General features: G+C 44.0%; 1 protein-coding gene across 2 annotated transcripts in view; it reads right to left on the bottom strand.

Annotated features, from left to right (window-relative positions):
- Positions 1 to 12832: 12832 nt before the first annotated feature.
- The window catches only part of BCL2L13 (BCL2 like 13), a 53320-nt gene continuing 45485 nt past the window's right edge, over positions 12833 to 20667 (bottom strand). For both annotated transcript variants that reach the window (XM_089671848.1, XM_089671849.1), the window contains exon 7: positions 12833 to 15818. In XM_089671848.1, the coding sequence (XP_089527974.1) occupies positions 15078 to 15818 (741 nt within the window). In that variant the 3' untranslated portion in view covers positions 12833 to 15077. The remainder of the gene's footprint in view (positions 15819 to 20667) is intronic.

The raw sequence follows: 20667 nt of genomic DNA, 5'->3' as shown, positions 1-20667 counted from the left end.
AAAGCCTATGTGTACATGAACAGATTGACATTTATGGAGTTAAGTTAGTAGCTTTGGCAAAACAAATGCCAAAAGCTCCTGAACTCGAGTTTAGCAGCTGCTCGTGTACATGGAGCCTAAACCAGCCAGCTTGGTTCAAGGCTAGTTTTGGATATAGCAGGAAAGGGTTAACACCTTTTTTGGAGAATGACTTACACCTGTGTTGTAGACATAACATCTCCATAAGAACAGTTTTTATATATATTTTTTTTTTCTTCAGTTCCTTATATAGCGCCATCAATTTACGCAGGGCTTTACATATAACCATCAAGGGGTGTACAATCTAAGGTCCCTAACTCACATTCATACATACACATACTAGACAGGAGCCAATTCACCTACCAGCATGTCTTTGAAGTGTGGGAGGAAACTGGAGCAGGGGCGGACTGACCATTTGGGAACTCGGGCACTGCCTGAGGGCCCGGGGTCAGGAGGGGGCCCCATGAGATGCCCCTGGTACCTTTCATAGTCTTTTTTGGATGTGGTTTGAGTGTGGACAAGGATACAGGGGCCCCATGATCCCCTATTGCCCGGGGGCCCCATGAGTTGTCAGTCCGCCCCTGAATCGGAGTACCCCATGGAAACACACGCAGACACAGGGAGAACATGCAAACTCCAGGCAGGTGGTGCTGTGGTTGGGATTTGAACCAATGACCCTAGTACTGCCAGGTGGAATTGCTAACCATTTAGCCACTGTGCTGCCCATAAGTTGTCACCAGGACAGATGTCCTTATTGGAAGATTTGTCCCCTATTCCTGTTCTGGTGACAATTTGGAATTTACTTTCTGCCTCCCCAAAGGACACAGCAATCACAGAGAGTACAGAGTGCGCACCACTCGGGATACGCTGTTCTGGGAGGACGTCATATGACTCCCTCCCAGTACTGGACGACCATGCAGTAGCCATCATTCGGCGTTAGCGTGGTCAGGAAGTGGTTAAAATACATCTACCTGCCTGCTCAGTGTTCTGCGGCATGCACATGCACAGCTCAGCTTACATCACGGCACTGTCTGTGGGCCGTGATGACCAATTCTTGTGCATGTGCAGAAGTTACATCATCCTGCACCAGCCAATGAAGAGCCCCTAAGACCAGCACTTGAGGAGAAGATGCCAATACTGGTGAAGGACACCTTGTGGACTTCAGATGTTAGAGAGAAAATAAGGTGACTAAAGTTCTGCTTTAATCGGGCCAAAGTGTGCCAAAGAAACCTTCTCCACACCATCAACCTGGATCGTTGACCCAAACGGATTGGGTCCATGGAGTTATGCGGTTGCCACCAATATCTGATCCCACCATGTGTGTATGAGATCCATCAGGCCAGGCTACATTTTTTCCAGCCTGCAGCCATCCAATTTTGGTGACCCCATGTCCCTTGCAACCTCAGCTTCCTTATATAACTGACAGGAGTGGAACCCATTGTGGTCTTCTGCTCATTCTCCTGAAGGTTCCATGTGCTGTACATTCGAAGAGGCTTGTATGTGCCCCACAGTTGTAGAACTGTTACTGAAACCTGTCAACTCCAAGCAGCCTGGCCCTTCTCCTGTGAACTCCCACCCCCCCATCAACAATAAGGTGTAATAAGGTGTCTTTCTCTGAAGAACTGATGCTGACTGAACATTTTTGATCTACCATTGTGAAGACCTTTTCATGTAAAATGTTATCTGGAACCATGTCATATGAGCCATGTCATAGCCAAGATCCCTTTGTTCCCAACTCTGATGTTTAATGTGAACAATAACTGATGCTACTGACCTGTATCCATAGGATTTGATGTATTTTGCTGCTGCTGCTGCTGCTGCTGCTGCTGCTGCTGCTACTACACCATTGGCCTAATACATAATTGTATGAAAATAAACAAAGCGATCAATGAGTGTACACATTGGATGCTGATTGAATAGGGTGACTTTGAAAGACATTGGAGGAAATTTAGAATCACCTGGCTGTGGGACAAATTTGATAAACAGGAGCCGTGAGACAGACTGTGTGACAGATTTACTACAAGGTCAGCGCTTGTTTACACCTGTGTCAGTCTGTGAAAAGCGAGCTGCTGTGGATTGATATTTACAGAACTGTGCAGGCACGGCTGACATGTATTCAGATGCTGCCTGCCCCCAAATACCTGTTTTGTTTTTTGACAGTCCAATAGCCTTTTGCAACAGGAATTTGGTGTTTGTTTGCCTACTTGAATGGGTCACCTTCATTGGGCAGTACCACTGCCAAATACAACAGAGAGGATAATTTTTGCCTTTGCAGCTTAAGGGGACAGAAAAATGCAGCTCCCCCAAGTGTAAACTAAGCCTTATAGCTTCATTAATTCCTCCCTCCATCTGCTTTAAAGTTCAAAAAACTGCCTATGCAGCAAAAGAGCATCTGTAGATAAATAAAACTGCAACTGTGATTAAAGCTGAATGATGCCCTTGCTACAGTGTAGGCCAGGAGTGCTCAACCTTTTGAAGAGCAAGGGCCACTTCAAAGTGTTACTAATCCCACCATAATAATATCAGTCTGTATATGCAGTAAAACATTCTTGCTATACTCACTCTGGGACCTAAGGGATTAATCCTCTGCATTGTATAAAAAGGCTTTTTTTGATCTCGTCTTCTCTGATCCTCCCCTCCCATAGTCCCCAATCCAGCTTCTGATAGTACAGAGCCCTAGGAGGCACTCTGCACATGCTCAGTTTGGTGTATTTTGCAAGAGTTGTTTTTTTTTTGGGGGGGGGGGGGGGGGAGGGTGCATGTAATCAACACAGGGCCAATCACCACTGTCCAGACAGAGGGTCAGAAGTCATATAGCATGAAAAATATACCTTGCAGCACCGCTTCAAGCTATGACTGTAAGGAAAAAAAGATCACCCCACCGCCAAGTGAGAGGAGGGGAGCAAGAGTCCGAGTTATTCCAGTGTCAGCCAATGCAGGTGGAGGGATGGACACTGCTCCCCTGACCCCAGCCACTGTTCTGGCCAAGCCCTCTGATGCATTTCACCCCACCCACTGGGGGCTTGGTCACAGAGGACTTTGTGACCAAGCCCTGATGAGCAGGGCAAAACATATCAGAGGGCATGACCTGAACAGCAGCTGAGTACATTCCTCAACATTGGACTCCTGGGGGCGGGGAAGCAGCGTCCATCCCTCCACTTGTAGGAGGTCATAAAGCCTCATTGGACAGTCAGGAAAATGAAAACTCCTCCTACAAGCTTTAACCAGTGCTCGGCCAGACACTGATAGAAGTCACAAGACTGCTATACACTGCTGACGAGAAAAGGCATTTAGCAGATTGTAATTTACTAAAATAATTAAATAATTGCATTTCCATGTACTGTGAAAGACCAGATATAGTGAATGCAACGCTGCATCCAAATCAAATTTGTATCCTTTTTTTCCCCCCACAAATTGAGCTTTCTTTCAGTGGTATTTGATCGTCTCTGCGGTTTTATTTTTTGTGCTATAAACAAAAAAGACCGACTTTTTTTGCATTTACAAATGGTGATATATACTGGGATTTTTTTTTTTTTTTTTTTTTAATACTAGTCACGGTGATCTGCGACTTATAGCATGACTGCTGGACTACAGCAGGCATTCTGACACGGGGGGGGGGGGGGGAGACTGACTAACTGCCACTAACATCCTCAGTGACACGAATACAGTGATCAGTGCTAATAAAAAGCACTGATACTATACTAAAGACACTGGGCAGGAAGGGGTTAACATCTGGGGCAAAGGGTTAACTGTATGCTGTTTTACTGCATAAGCATGCTGCTTCTGATGGGGGAGATCTGTATTGTTTAAATACAGACCTCTCTCCTCAGTGTTCGGCAATCGCCAGGTGCCGCTGGGTAATCTCCGGCCAGGACTTGGTGATCGACAGCTGTAGCCGCCAATGGCAAAAATGCAAAATCATGTGTAGATACGTGATTCTGCACAGCCCTGTAGCAGTATTTCTGCTATAGGGCGGTAGGGAAGCAGTTAAAGCATAACTCCACTTTCGTGGGGGGAAAATAAAAAAAAGGTAAAAAAAAAAATATTATAGCATATACAATTGCTACACAAATCATATTGTAATTGAATGTTATTAAAAATGACCTTTCCTTTTTAATCTGCAGCACCGTAACTTCCTGTAAAATGCAATATGGTAACCTGAACACATTCTATACCCAGACTGCTGCACCTTCCCCCCCAGAAACATAATTTCCTGATTGTGTGATTGGCTCACTGATTTTCCCAGAAGTCTGCACTAAAATACAAGTCAGATTTCAGGCATCCCCTGCAACAAAAATGTAAATTTGGGTGAGATCATCCCTAAAGACATGATTTCCATTTGGGAGTAAGACCCTGCAGATTTTCATTAGAGCCCTGAAGTTGCAACAGCTGATTGATAATTATGAAACCACTTCCCGTCCAGTCCATGTACATAAACGGCCGGATAAGAGCAGTGCTGAAGTGGGTTGCCATTTCTAAACGGCCTCCATGTTAACTGCATGGGAGCGCTCGGCCCCGCATCAATTGCCTGTGCATGCTCCCTGGGTGCACCGATCGCTGTACATGAGGTTCTGATTCATGTGATCCCTGATTGGCCAATCAGTGATCACATGAAGAGTATAAAGCAAGATGTCACTTCATTGCTTACTACTAGTGAAATCTGTGAATGATCACAGAGGTCACATAGTACAAGACTTCACAACAGCCTTGTACCATGTGACAAGCTGTGACCAAGAAATGATTGCTTTTACACCCAAAAAAGGCTGTAAAAGCAATCAGTGTAAAAAAAAAAAAAAAAAATCACCCCCCACTAGTACAGTGTCACTATGGTGACATTGTACTGCTAGGGTGATGGTATGTTAAAAAAAAACTAAATAATATAAAAAAATAAAATGTGAAAAAAATTTACAAAAATAATTTTTGGTTATAAAACTAAAATAGGGTTTTTTTGTTTTTTACTAAAAAGATAGATGAATACATTTTGGCCAAGGTGTATGAAGAAAGATTTATTTGCAAACTTTTATAAGAAACACTTTTTTTCAAAATGCTTGCACTTTTTCCATTTATATAGCAAAAAAATAAAAATCCCAGTGGTGAATAAATACCACCAAAATAAAGTTTTATCTGTCTCAAAAAAATGCCAAAAAAATTCATATGGGTACAGTGTTGCATGACCGCGCAATTGTCAAAGTGTGACAGCGCTGAAAGCTGAAAATTGGCCTGGGCAGGAAGGGGGCGAAAGTGTCCGGACTTGAAGTGGTTAAACCCACTTTCCCCATGGAAACAGCTCTTTCTGCAGAATAACAAAAAGGTAGGAATCTGCAACAAAGTTTGTTAACCCCTTGGCCCCGGCACCTCCTAGCCCTTCAAGGGTTTCAGAAGCCGGGAGGCGGGGCGTGGTTTAGGGTCATGTGACGACATGATCAAGAAAGGTCCCGAACGAAAGAAGAGAGAGATCGGGACCTTTCCGGGAGTACCTGACGTGTGCTGGGAGCGCGCAGGGTACGCGCTCTCAGCACATATGTTCTTTTTTAATAGAATGCAAATGTGCAGCAAATTCCCCTCTGGGTGATGTACTGTATGCACATTGCAGGGATTTTAACCTCTTCACGCCAGCCGAATGCAAATGTGCGGCCGCTCGACCTCTAGGCCCAGACACCGGGAGGCCGCACATTTGCGTTCGGCCGGCGTGAAGAGGTTAAAATCCCTGCAATATGCATACAGTACATCACCCAGAGGGGTTCCACTCACCCGGTCAAAAAATAAAAGTCAGTAGCTACAAAAAAAAAAAAACTACTGACTTTTAACCACTAGCCTACAGGGCACTTTTACCCCCTTCCTGCCCAGCCCAATTTCCAGCGCTGTCACACTTTGAATGACAATTGCACGGTCATGCAACACTGTACCCATATGACATTTTTATCATTTTTTTGTGACAGATAGAGCTTTATTTTTGTGGTATTTACTCACCTCTGGGGTTTTTATTTTTTCTTAAACAAACCAAAAACCACTGAAAATTTAAAAAAAAAAGTTTTTTTAGTTTTTGTTATAAAATTTTGTAAATAAGTGATTTTTCTCCTTTACTGGATGTGCGCCAATGAGGCTGTAGTGATGGGCACTGATTAGGTGGCACTGCTGGGCATTGACAGGCATCACTGATGGGCAGCACTGATAGGCGGCACTGATGGGTGACACTGAAAGGCAGCTCAGATGGGCACTGAAATGTGGCACTGATGGGCAGTGGCAGGTGGCATGGATGAGCACTGACAGCTGGCACTGCTGGGGGTGCACAGATCATCAGGGCACACTGATCATCAGTGCTCTGATTATCTGTGTACATGTCCTCTCGGCTCACCCCTTCAGTCTCCGCCCGAATCACTAGCCTACCGAACGACATATAGGATTGGATGTCACTCCACTTTCTCAAACTAAACTTTTTCCAAAACCGAGCTCCTAGTTTTCCCCCCAGCCCGCCCCCCCGACTTCTCCATCACAACCAACAACACCACCATCAGTCCCACCCCGCAAGCCAGAGTACTAGGTGTCATCCAGACTCCAATCTGTCCTTTCAGCCCCAGGTTCAATCGCTGACAAACTCATGTAGACACCACCTCCGCAACATCTCCAAAATATGTCCGTTCCTAACCCCGGAAACCACTAAGCAACTCATTCACTCCCTTATATCACAACTTGACTATTGTAACTCCCTCCTCACTGGCTTACCCCACCGCAGGCTATCTCTGCTTCAGTCGATCCAGAATACTGCGGCCAGACTCATCCACCTTACTAACCACTCAGTTTCCGCCACCCCCTCTGCCAATCCCTCCACTGGCTTCCGATTGCCCAACGGATAAAATTCAAAATGCTAACACTGACGTACAAAGCTGTTCATAATACTGCCCCAAACTACATCACCGATCTGATAACCAAATACCACCCAAAACATACTGTCCGCTCCTCACAAGACCTCCTACTCTCTAGTTCCCTGGTCTCCTCCTCCCATGCCCGTCTCCAGGACTTCTTCAGGGCTTCCCCATCCTCTGGAACTCCCTACACCAATCCATCAGACTATCACCTACTCTCCTCATCTTTAGGTGCACCCTTATAACCTCTCTCTTCAGGGAAGCCTACCCCGCCCTCAGCTAATTGCCGATTTCCTCCACTCTTCCTACCACTCCATCCCCCACAGATATTTCCTCCTGTACCACTTTCCCCTCCCTCCTAGATTGTAAGCTCCAAGGAGCAGGGCCCTCGAACCCCTCGTGTATTGAATAGTATTGTTACTGTCTCCCATTATAATGTACAGCGCAGAGCAAACTGTTGGCGCTATATACTGTATAATAATAATGTCCCCAGTGAGGAATGCCGATTACCGGCTCTTCTCTCCTCACGAGCTGTCAGCGTGACAGCTCGTGAGGAGAGAAATGCTGATAACCGGCATTTCCCTGTTTACATCTGATCAGCTGTGATTGGACACAGCTGATCACATGACTGAGCCAACATCTTCAGCTCTTTTTGTTGATCCGCTGTGTCCGAGGGACACAGCGCACCGCCAATCGCCGCGCACTCCCGGAGCCGCGCATGCGCGGTTGGAATGGTAGGGCGGGAGGCAGTTAAAAAACAGCCACTTACCTGTCCCGTGGTGTGTCCCCTGCAGCTCGTTTCACCGGCCGTCATGTAGTCCAGGAGGCTGGCATCTTCTGTGTGGGCACCCGGCTGTGATAGCTAGTGTCTTCACAGCCGGGTACCCACTGCACATGCGCGAGTAGCACTGTGCTTCATGAATGGTCCTTCATGAATGGTCCTGTAGTCTTCTGGGGTCACCATTGCGACGCCTGATGTTACACCAGCGGTTGGGGTGTGTGATAAAAACATGTCAACTATAGGGTTTTACCACCCTCCAAACCACAAATGTTAATGAGCCCTTACTGTCCCGAGCCACCTATAAAGGCTGCTTTGACACTCATGTGCTGCAGTATATCTGCGTCTTGGCTGCTAGTTAGCTGTGCTTTTCCATAGACTTCTATTATCTCTTGCAGTTGTAGTGCACTTTCTGAAAGCGCACCATACCCGCAGGATATAATAGACGTCTATGGCTCAGTGCAGCTAACCCGCAGACAAGCCACAGGTGCAATGTGCTGAACCCGCAGATCAATGTGAAAGCAGCCTTACAATTGTTAACCCTTTGTGAAGTGCTAATACACCCTTTGCATAAGAGCAGTGTAGGTGTTAATACACTGACCTTTTCTTCTTCCAGCTTCTTGCTGGCATCTCTTACCAGGCTACTAGAAAGGTCCCAGGTGAAGTGCCCTTGGTATCCCTCCACCTGGGACAGGAGCCGGTGCTACAGCGGAAGCATCGGTTTATGCAGCTACTGCTCTCTCCATGGCCACCTGCTTCCTCCACTGCAGACTTTGGCTCAATGCATCCTGATACTCTGACGGCAGGTCGGCAAGCCCAGATCGTGATCAACGAGTTGCCGACCCTTAGCATGTGTTCTCTTGGTTCGAGGGCGAGGACCACATCAGATGGCTCTGAGGGCAACAGGTTGAGCACCCCTGCTGTAGGTCATTTACATACTGAAGGCTGACAGAAAACTCAGGGTGGTGCTAGGACATTGTTAATTGAGGCCTAGTCATTATTGCTCACCTCCTCCATCATAGCAGAGAGCTTTCAAACTCTGATCTCAGAGCTACTTCATCAGGGCAGAGAAAATGCATGGGTGGGGGTTTGAATCAGATAAAAAGCTCACCCCTGTGATGGTGGGGGTGAGCAGTAACGACTAGGCCGCACTTGGCACTAGGCCGGGAGTTTTCCAGTCAGGCTTTGGGAGGTATGTAAAGTTCTTAGAGAGCAAGGTTGTTATCCAACTTTGGTCAGAGCTGCACAGCGTGTGTTTATCTACAGCCTCCCCTTATCTACAGTTTTTTGGTAAAGGTGAACTAACCCTTTAAAGAACCATTGCAACAAACATGCAGACAAATTATTCCTGCGCCGACCACTTCTTAATTTTACATCTGTTGAAAGTAAAAATCTAACTTCTCTACAGAGGTAAATCGGTTTCAGACATTTGCAGATCTGGCTCAGCTGGCTGCTCAGGATTACAATCACGCAAGTCGCCACTACACAGAAAAACTGTCACATAGACCTTGCTAATGAGGGACAGTCTGATTTGTGTCCAAGTTACTAATTTGCCTGATACATGTCCCTCAATATTTAACCAGCTTCCACCCGGCCTATTGGACAATGAGGGCTGGGGGTAGGACTGCTCTTGTTCTGGGAGGACTTCATACGGCATCCTCCCATTCTTGGCATGCAGCATAGCAATCGGTGGTGAGCTATGTCCCATGGGCACAGCGCATCACTGATCAGGGTAAAGAGCCAATGACTTTGGACACAGCTGATCACATTTACCATGATTTAGCCAATCACAGCCGACCACATGTAAACAAATGCCGGTTATCGGAATTTCCTTTTCTTAACACTGTCACAGTGTGAGGAACAGAAAGCCAATGACCAGCTTTCCTGTGTCAGGGCACATTTACACTGCAGCCCCACAGTGACTATCAGTGTCCATCACTGCAGCTTATCAGTGCCTCTTCACCAATGCAGCCTCACCAGTGAAAAAGAAAAATTACTTATTTGCAAAAATGTTATAACAGAAAGGAAGATAGATGTTAAGCAAAAAATAAAAAGGCCAGTGGCGATTAAATACCACCAAAAGAAAGCTCTATTTGTGTGAAAAAACAAAATGATACAAATTTCATATGGGTACTGTAACCAGCATACACACAGTGAAGGACGCAGACTCCATTTTGTTAAGAGTATCCATTTTCTCCACTCACTCCCTCCCCCTCCCTCTCTGAGAGAAGACATTTTACCAGTGTGTGTGTGCTGGTTGTGGGTCACTGGCAGGCCCAGGCAGCAGGGAACCCCAGAGCTATGACATCTCTGAGCTAGGTGCCTAGCTCTCTGGGCGAGCTGTACCATATAACACCTCGTATAAGATAAGGCAAGCTTTCCCAGGAGTTCAAAGAACATTCCAAGGAAACACAACCAGATAACCTTTTGTTAAAATCCATGTTTCCCCTATGTCTCATATCTTGAAAAATGAGAGACTTGCATAAAAACCAGACATATCGCCAGATTGGCTAAGAAAAGACGAACAATTTGATGGGTCACTTGCCTTGTCTCAAATACATACGAAAGCATAAAAATCAATCTCGTCAACTGTTCAGTATAGAATTACATATTTCATCTCTAATCAATCGTCAGACGTGTCTGCATAATAATCTACCCGCGGGTAAAATGTCAATTGTGCATAGGAAAAGTTATGAGTCCAAATATGAACTACACGAGATTTTGGGCTCTAGTTTACGTCGACACCCAGACCTCCACACCCTACACGGGGTATTGGTCCTTGATGTCAGAAACACCCCCTGCTGGGGACTACAAAATAGGTTGTCAGGCCTAAGAGTGTAAGTTGAAGACGTCTCCCATTTTAACATCAATACCACCTGGGAAGACCCCTACCTTTTGCTCTGAAACTTGGATCTGCTAACCCAGGACTTTGGCAAGAACCTTAACCCTTTCACCTCTCTCTTTGCTGTGCTGTTGGTCTCTGTAGATTTATATATCTCTCTCTATCTATATATCTTAGTTACATCTTTTTCTGTAAATATTTTTATTGCACTCGTTCGACCTTTTAGTAATAAATCTTTCCTTCTGAAAGTGTTGAACTGTTTCTATAGCGCTTTATTGCAATTTACGAATTCTTGCTCGGATAAGGGTCCGGTATGGATTTTGGGTGGGGGGGATCCCCACGCCATTTTTAAGTTTTGGCGTGGGAGTGCCCCTCAAAATCCATACCAGACTTGAAGGGCTTGGTATGGATGGGAGGGGGAACCCCACGTCGGTTTTTAAATTTATTTTAATTGCTGGCAATTTTTACTGTAATATTTAGCTGTCAGTGAAGAACCCTGCTGACAGCTGAAACATTAAAACATGGTTGTCATTATTAAAATACTGCATGAATTAATAACTCGTGCGGTATTTTAGTAGCGTTTACTTTTTTCTGACCTCCGGAACGGATTAATTGATTTTCAATGCATTCCTATGGGAAATGGTTTTTTCGTTTACAAATTTTTTGCTATAAGAAAAGTCCTGCAGAATGAATTAAATTCGTAAACCGAGATATTACAGTACTTCTTCCCAAGAGCCAGCTCACTGCTAGCATCAGGGCTGAGGAGTACTGAGGTAGGGTGCTGGGATGTTTTCAAGAAGCTATGTACAGCCCCCTGACAACCTCTCCCACCAGGCATGATCTGAGCTTGCATAGAGAAGCATACAGAAAGACTCTGAAATGACATCACTAGGTCTCAAATAAGGTATGCAATGAACATAAGTTTGTTTTTTTATTTCATTAGCATGTTTTGTGAATGATTATCAGGACCATGTTCCGATAAGCCCCCTGCCCACAGACCCTGACAACGACCAGCCAGGGTTGTGGGGAAGAGGCCCTTGTCCCCATCAACATTCAGGTAGATCAGGAAAGGGGGGGGCAAGCAGGTAAAGGGTCCGGGGGGTATGGCTTTTGTTGGGGGGGGGGGGGCTCCACCTTGAGTTCCACTCAAAATCCAGACCAGAAGGGCTTGGTATGGATGGGAGGGGGGACCCCATGCCGTTTTTTCATTTATTATGGTGCTGGTTTTTAAATGTAATTATCCCTTTTTTTTTTTCTTTACTATAGCTCAGAAATTCGTCTGTCACCTTCCCCCCAGCTAAAAGGGGGAAAACTCTCTAAGTTAAAAGAAACAATGATTTCTTGTAACTCTGGGGAAAGTGACAGAAAATCTTGTGAGCTATAGTGAAGGGAAAAAAAAAGCCAGCAAATTGCATTTAAAAATCAGCACAGACATACACTTCGTATTGCGAAAAAAATTAGTAAACCATGGTATTATTTTCATTCGTAAACCAAAAATTACATTAACTGAGGTATTTGTAAACCGAGGTACCACTGTATAAAAATATCAAAATGACTTGATGCATCAGTCTGCAGGAGTTGGTGTGAGCAAAAAGACCACCCTAGGTAAAGCCCATATGTGATGCTGATCCTCCATGATTGAAAGAGCTAAAATCCAACGAATGATGAGTGCAGACCAGTGACAAAGACAGAAGAGAAAAGGGCTGGATGATGCTGCATGTTCTCTAGTCAAGAAATGAGGCAGGCTTTGACTTGATGCAGGTTTCAATGCATACTGTAAGCAGCTCATATTGTGCAGTGAAAAACTGCAAAAAGCCACTCCAGTACAGGGAGTAGTCTGTACAACTGTACTGTACAAGACAGCAGAGAAGCCTGGAGGTCAGTTGTAGTGCAGTATTTGAGGGACCCAAAATCAGCAAGCATGACTGTGGGCATATTTGTGGTATATAAGAGGAATCTAGGCTATGTTTTTGTAGCACCCCTATGAATTATGGTGGTGGGCATTTGATTGGCAAAACAAGTTTGACAAAGGGAAAAAAAAAAAAAAAAAAAAAAAAAAAAAAAAAAAGCTGCGTTTGACCTGCTTTGTCTTAACCTCAAATGAACATGCCAAGTCCAAATAGGCACAACCCAAAGCAGGTCAAGCATAGCCTCTGAACTGCCACGTGTTACTGCCACCTATATCCTAGTCAGACTGGATTCTCATTAATGACAACGTGCAGCAACCCACAGGAACCAATCAGAAGTGTGTGACGCAGAATGTTGTCCTTTAGAATCCCCAAGTATCTCTAAAGCATGCGCTAAATACAACTGTAAGAAAGGAGAGTCAGAAAGGATTTCTTTGTTTTTAATTCTCTACAATTTACAGTGTGGTACTCCATAAAATAAGTGTTTTCTCTTGTTAAAAATAAAATAGAGATCTTTGCAGCAAACTTTTCCAGAACATTGGCAACTCTCCCAAGGTGTGCAAGACATTTCATCAAGAAGATTGGATAGAAAAAAAAAAAAAAAATTTTTTTATAAAGTTTGAAGGAAAAAAAAAAAAAGTCAGCCTGTCTTGTGAGTGACAAGAAAAAGAACATTGACAGAGGCTCACCCGTCCTCTCCATCACAAAACACAACTCTGGGCCTTCCAAGTTAAACTAAGGCCTGTGTAAGGTTGGCTTGATTCGCAGCTCTCTGAGCACCAGGGAACTACAACTTCCAGAATGCCCTCAGAATCTGGAGAGTTGCAGACTGCTTACAGCGACTTCCTCAGAGATTCTAAATGAGTGGAATCATTTACTGATGGGTTGACACAGTAAAAGCACTTTGATACAGGAAAGGTATTACTTCTACTAAGTAGCAATACAACAAAAAGAAAGAAAGAAAAAAACAAAAACAATTTTGGGCTGATAAGATCAACAGAACAACATGAAGAGGAAAATGCATTATAAAAAACTTTACTTAGTACAGGCATTTATATACCGGTGTCAATTTATGTGAATGTACAGTATAAGTGCTACATCAGTCCCTGCCCTCAAGGAGCTTAAAATCTAAGGCTCCCTATCCTTTATACGGTAGGAACCAAATACCCTACAGCGTGTCTGAAGTGCGGGAAGAAACCGGGGTAACCTATGCAAAACCATGCAAGCACAGGGAAACTCCAAACAGATACTACCTTGCTTGGGATTTAAACCAAAGACACCAGTGCTGTAAAGCAGAAGTATTGTTAACCACTAAGCCACTGTGCTGCCCTTTATTAGAAGAGACAAAGAATAAAATCAATAATAAAAACACCCGTCACCTATGTGTCTATATCACCACCATAATGATATACCAACCCAGATATTGATCAAGTGGAACATTGATCTGCCTTTGGTTGTATTTTACCCACAGTGACACCTTTTCCTTTTCATGTTTTTATACAAAACGTGTTTTTCACTTTAATTTGCGGTTTGCATAATTCTACACCCAGAGACTGCGACTCTAATTTTTGGTCTAGAAGTCCCAATTCATTTACTAATTTTTATAATGGTCTCTGAAGCATTCAGGAATCTCCTTCCATTTTAAAGTGGAAAGTCAGGTATTTTTTCAAATGCATAAGTGCCACCTGCCATAAGAAGAAAAAAAAAAAAACAAAAAAAAAAACATCAAGCCTTCCTTATACAGTATGCCATTCTGTCAAATTTCCTGTGAGCTCAGCCTGTCATTTACATACCCACTAGGGGCACATCACAAAGGCTGGGTTTACAGAACCCCAGAACTGAGTGGCACTCACATGTCACTATGTGAGTACCATTTAGTCCTAAAAGATTGCCCACCATGCTAATGGGGAACCCTTATGAGATGTCACCAGGCTGGCTTGAATAATGCTGGAACAAAAAAGGTATGGGGGGGGGGGGGGGGGGGGAGGAAAAAAAAAAAAAACCGGGGGCTCCGCTTCGAAAGCGAGATGACTTCTACCTCAAATTTAGTGTATTGCTGCAACAAATATGGCTCTCTGGTGACAAACTGCCACCATATATTTTACTGTGTTCAAATGACACCTGATTTTTGGCAGGGAAATAGATTTCTGTTAAGGCCTCACAAGCCAAGTTTTGTGAAGACAGAATAATTTTTTTTTTTTTTTAATTCAGATCAAAACGGACATTGTACAAAAATAGTATATCAGTCCCCCTTTACGCTCATGTAGCTCTGGCTATAACTTTCTACACCTAAAATCGTGCCACAGCTTGTACAAGGTTTATCCTCCATTAAATACATTTTCTTGTAACTTTTTGGTATTTAAAGATGGCCCCTTGCGATATAGTATTGAGCCACTGTGACTCCATTTTTTTGTGCCACAGTGCTGAGATTATACAGTAGAGGCCTGGCAGTGATAGTCGCAGCCATAGGCAAGCCTGTGCGGTGAGAAAAGGGGGATTATCGCTGATAGCATGGAGGTCTTGTGTTATTCAGAGGGCCCCTCACTGTATAAGAAATTTGCTTTTTATTTTTGTACTGGCAGGGAAATGAGCATCGTAGGTGTACAAGAAGGGACACTGGTCACAGACTTATTAAAGGGAGAAGCAAAATTGCTGTTAACCTGACCAGGCTACTTCTTTCTCAGTGCCACCACCATACCCACAGCTACAGCCAAAATGGCGACAGCTGCTGCTCCCCCATACAGCAGGATAGATTTGCCCTCAGGAAGGAAAACAGGTTTCTCCTCTTCCATCTTGGGTGGAGGCAGAAGGGGAGAAATGGCAGCTTCAATTTTTTCCACCTCTGATGGAGGGGTAACCTGGATCTCCTCTTTGGATTCCTCCGAAGTGGCTGGGGGCTCCTTTTCTGAAACTCCCTTTATGGTTATGTCCACCTTTGGGGGTTCTGGTTGTGTTACAGGAGGTGGGGAAATCTCTTCTTCAGTTGGAGGGGTCACAGCCATGGGAGCCGTTGTCACAGCTGGAGGAGCCTCCAGTATTTCCCTCTCCTCAGCTTCTTGTTGCTCCAGTCTCTGTTCCACCACAGCGGCCTCCTCGATGACCTCCGCTATCTCCTCCTTCTCCACATGGACAATGTCAGAGTTTGATGAGTTGTTCTCACTGCGCTCCTCAGCCCCGCCATTGCTGTCCAGGCTCTTCAGCTCCTCAGGATCCATTGCCACCTGCTGCCAGGACTCAGGCCCCAGGGAGGTGGGAAGGCTCTCGGTGTGCCAGGAGGAGGAGACAGCCAGGCTCTCGGGGGGGCTGACCTGCTCAGAGGTGTCACTGGTAAGGATGTAGATATCGTTGCTGTCCTCAGCTATCAGCCCTGGGACATCGTCTTCCTCAGTATCCAGGCTGAAGACTGTGCCCTAGAAACATGCAGAAAACAAAAATTACTTGACTGTCTCTTGTTGATTAAAGAAAACACCACAATTCCACCAACACACCCTAGGCATTTGTACAATTTACATATTTATGTTATGGGTCAACTCCACCCAGGCCAACTCATGTCTTCAACAGATCTCCCAATTTCACTCAACTGCTACAACTCCAAATTATGGTGTCATCCTCTCCTGGAGAGGGATTTAAAACAAAAATGTATGGACCCCTGTTTAAGAGACTGACACCTCTGTGTAAAGGGTTTTTTGAGGAGTGAAGACAACAAAATGTGGGGAAATCTCACCATTAGACACTTCAAGCAATTTATGGAACCTGATCGAAATGTAAACTTTTACAAAATTAAAAAACAAAGTTGGCTGGAGATGGGCTTTAACCCACCAGTTTCCACACAAAACGGAATTGTCAATCTCCTGGATATTAGCATTTTCATTTCTTTTACGATTCTGAATCAGAAATGGTTTCCGGTTTTTGGGGATAAGCGAGTTGAGTGTAATATAAAAACTCAATGAATTACTTTACTCTGCACTTTAGTGCCGGAATTGCAGGTTGTGAAATGAAGCACATCTTGGAAACCATCAGATATGGCATTATCCCAGGCAGAGATGACACATTAATATGATGAGATAGCCTCTCCTCTCCCTAGACCCAGCTGAAGAAGCGATTATGTGTTCTTTTGGTGCCTCCCGAGACTGTTTGGAGTTTCGGCACCATTAATTGTTTACTGGTTTTGTTCATCAGTCTGCCGCAGGGACTGAGGCAAATTAGAAGAGCCAACAACCTTCCAGGAACTCACAGAAATATTGCTAAGAGGAGAAAAGGAATAGACAAACTGCTGAAGAATGGTAAAAACTCTAGTGTTAATTTGTATACAAAACAGCCACAAAATATCATTTTAGAAAAAAAAACGCACCCCTTTCCATGCCAAAGAAATGCATTATATGGAGTTCAAAGGTTTCCAGTGAAGGGGACTGTTAATGCTTCAGCATACACAGACATTTTAAAAAATTGTGCTCCCCCATCCTGTGGTAACAGTTTGGGGAAGGCCCTTTTCTGTTTACGCATGACTGTGTACAAAGCCAGCTCCATACATACATGGCTTGGCCAGTTTGATGTAGAGAACTCAAGTGGTAGATGCTGTAAAGGAGTGTCCTTCAAACGTCATATTAAAAATGACCATGGTTGTAAAGTGGGATATCCAAGAAGCTCATATAGGTTTGACATACAGGTGTCCACAAACCTTTAGCCATATAGTATTTGCTCCAATGTTTCCTACACGTTTTTAATTGTCAGGTACAAGAGCAGAAAGCAAACTTCGAGAAGAATCAGTGGCCACTTTCAGAATCTAACAGTGGGACCTCTCTGCCATTGCTCGAGACTTCGTGGGTATTTACCTGGAAGGTGTTGCTGTTCCCATCCATCTGTGTGTGTTCCAGCTTCTCCTTTTACATTCTGCAGATTAAAGAATTAAAAATCCAGAAGGGATGGTGGAAACCCCTCAATGGGCACAGCAAAAACTGCAGCCCCATGAACTCTGCACAGAATGCCTGTGCCCTCATAATGGGCACAGGAATCCAGCAGACCTAGAAGCTCAGCAGAAAGGATGGTGGGAGCCCCTTTTAATGGGCAAAACAGATTTGCAGATCCTTTAACTCAGCATAGGGATAGTAGCAACCCCTCATAATGGGCATCCAGAATCAATCTTTTTGAGTGGACTGACCCTTTAAGCATGTCAAGTGTGTGAGTTGACACGATAGAGTAATGTTATTAAATTAGATCCACAATGAAACACCGGGTGGGCTTTTGACATGCTCGTCTAAATGCTGCTGTAGATTATTATGCAGGATTTATATAGCGCCAACAGTTTGCGCAGCACTTTCCAATATAAGTGAGACAGGTGTCCACAAACCTGTAGATGGCACTATTGGAAGTCAGGTGGAGCACAGTATTTGCCACTGTAACCCCACCCCTCCCCGGGAGGGAACACGACTAGGCTGGCACCCGACAACACGAAGGATGGAGAGACTTCTACACTGTCACTAATTGAAAGACTAACAAACCTGTAATTTAATTTCTGTGGTCCTTTAAACTGGAGGCAGCAATAGAAATCCATATTCAAGCTGGTTTGGACACAAGAACGTCAACAGCTATGGCTCTTCTAGCTTGTGCATAGCTCCCCGATACTGTCAGATGGTTATATAACAGAATGTCTGAGCGTTTTTGAAGGAGGCGGGGACTGTGTAAAGCAATGCCCGGATAATAAATGCCACCATCCTTTCATGTCACAAGTCCTACATTCTGCAGGATGGAAGACACACCCTTACTCAGCAAAGAGAATTTTCCAGTGCAGAAACCTAGAGCAACAAATTTGAACTCATCCTGTCCCCGTCGGACCTCAGCAGAGTGAATTTGGTTGCTACAAATTAGTGCGCTTAGGAGATAATGCTGAATATTGAATAAAAACCATAAAAATACAAAAAAAACATGATACGGAAGGTCTAACGGAACAATGAAATATTTGCAGTACAACTATGTCAAACAGTGTCCTTCTGGGGAGAAATGCAGATGTGCATTGCTAAGGGTGACTACATCTGTGAAGTCACAAATACCGGGAAGGGTTACACAGACTCTTACTTAGACGTACATATATGTTTGCTCCAGAACAATGCTAATTTAAAAGCTCCTGCTTGAAAACAGGTTCTGGGGTTCTCTACTTTGTTTTTTTTGTCTACAACAGAGTACTGTCGGGAATACTTTATTTATTTACATTAACATACAATTTTTAAGGACAAACTTTCAGGGTATTGTCCCCTTCTTAAGGTCCAAGCAGTACTGGTACCAAGCAGGCTTGGACCTTGAAGAAGGGGACATACCCCGAAAGCCTATCCCAGAAAATTGTATGTTAGTGAAAATTAAGTATCACGGACAGTACTCAATTGTTTGTCGCAAGTGTACAAATACAGCTACAATCACCTCTACATTGTAAAGTGCTTGCGCATATATATTATATTAGAGGGAGAAAATAACTGTCAGAGCAGGGTTGTGAAATCAGTGTCAGACGGATGTGTGATGGAAAATGGAACAGCCATTTTAGATATCAAACATTTAGTTTTTGATTAAGTGGATATATATAGAATGTATATTTTGTTATTAGAAGTCTTATTGTGTAACAGCTCTATTTATTTCTTGTGTTAGAATGCGATTTACACGATTTTACATCTGGGAAGATAGGCATCTAAAGAAGCTATGGGAAGTGACATGCTTGTGTGAATTCCATTTACATTTCAATGAACTCCACTAAAATCACAGCTGGAACTTCAAAGAATGATTAGGTAGCTAGGTATCGCCCATCTTAGGACATGGAAAACGAATACAATTTATAAAAGTTTGAATCCAAACACTGTATGGTTCTGCTTTCCCTGCATGTCGTTCTAGCTACATGCTTGTATAATAAGAAAAAACACATCTACGTTTCAATCTGGCTTCAGCAGTCAAAATATTGCTGAAACCCATGAGTTTTGGGTTTCCCCAACAGATGGGACCCCAAAAGGAGGAGCCCAATGTGAAGGTGTGCCCCCCTATGTCTGCAATATATCCTTCCCAAATCCTAGATGTGATACTATCTCTCATGTACACAGGGACCCCGTGTCTGTACAAATCCCCTGAGAAACAAAAGTACAGATAATGAAAATGGTGCAGAACAGTTAACAGCACATTGCCTCTGGAAAGGCAGATATATTGGCCTATAAAAAATGGAAAATTAAGCTTGCTCAAATAAATGGTCAACAAGCTTTAGAAAAACACTGACATGAAGAGAAGGTTATCAGCTGATTTCATTCAGGTGTATTGCTAAAAAAACCCCTCAGTTTGTACATTCCAAAGGGTTAACGCACAAGCGATACGTGTCCACCTTGGGGACAGGCGTGTGAAAGTGCTGGGGCACTGATGCAGAAGACATGGAGCCGGCATAGGCCAGCCTCAAGCAGCTATCACCGGGGAATGCCCAGCTCCAGTCCACAGTTTTTATAATAAACTGTCACTTTCTCTTCATGTTATTAAAGGCCAGCTCTAATATTAGAATATTGCACAATAAACCAAGGGGTCAAGGCTTGCTTGCTTTGGGTCTCCAAGACCTCATGCACACAACAGCTGCTGTTTTTGGCTTTTGATGTTATTTTCTACAGCCAGTAAACCCCCCAGCATGTTATCCTATGTGTCCATGCACACAGACTGTCATCAACGTTTTTTTTGGCAGGGGTGTTTTTTGGCTGGACCCCCCCCCCACAGAACTAGTGGGTTTCTAGAGGTGTTTTATTAGCTGTAAAAAACGCTCTAACACTGAAAAACACAGCAAACCAGCATTTTTGGACTTTTTTTGAACAAAAAAAAAAAAAGCTACCATTGCAAAAGCGCTGAACTCCTCACATGACTATACACAGCTAACTTTACCAACGTTAATAAAATACCCAGTGTGCATGGAGCCTAATTTTCATCTTGTTATGCATCTTCTGCACCCGGCAGCCCTCCCCACTAAAAGCTGTCCCTATCCTGAGTCTGTGAAAAGGCAGTAAACGGGTTCTCTAGGTTGAGCACCGCCCCCTCTGTGCACCCACTGTAGCTTTCTATATACATACTGAAGCGCGAGAGGGAGGTTGCACAACACAGCAGCCTCTCTCCCCAAAAAAGTATATTCTATACATTCCTTGTGTTATCATACCTGTAGGATATTTGAGGCCCCCCCAGAAGTCTGGTAAAAAAAAAAAAACTCAGTTAGCAGTGCACATATTCTGCCTTGTTGCTACAACATGAAAACCGTTGGAT

Source organism: Staurois parvus, unplaced genomic scaffold (assembly GCF_062004578.1).
Source record: "Staurois parvus isolate SC_StPar_1 unplaced genomic scaffold, SC_StPar_1.0 ptg000114l, whole genome shotgun sequence".
Taxonomy (NCBI): Eukaryota; Metazoa; Chordata; class Amphibia; order Anura; family Ranidae; genus Staurois; species Staurois parvus.
The sequence above is the reverse complement of the archived record's forward strand: the minus strand, read 5'-3'. Positions and strand labels throughout refer to the sequence as shown.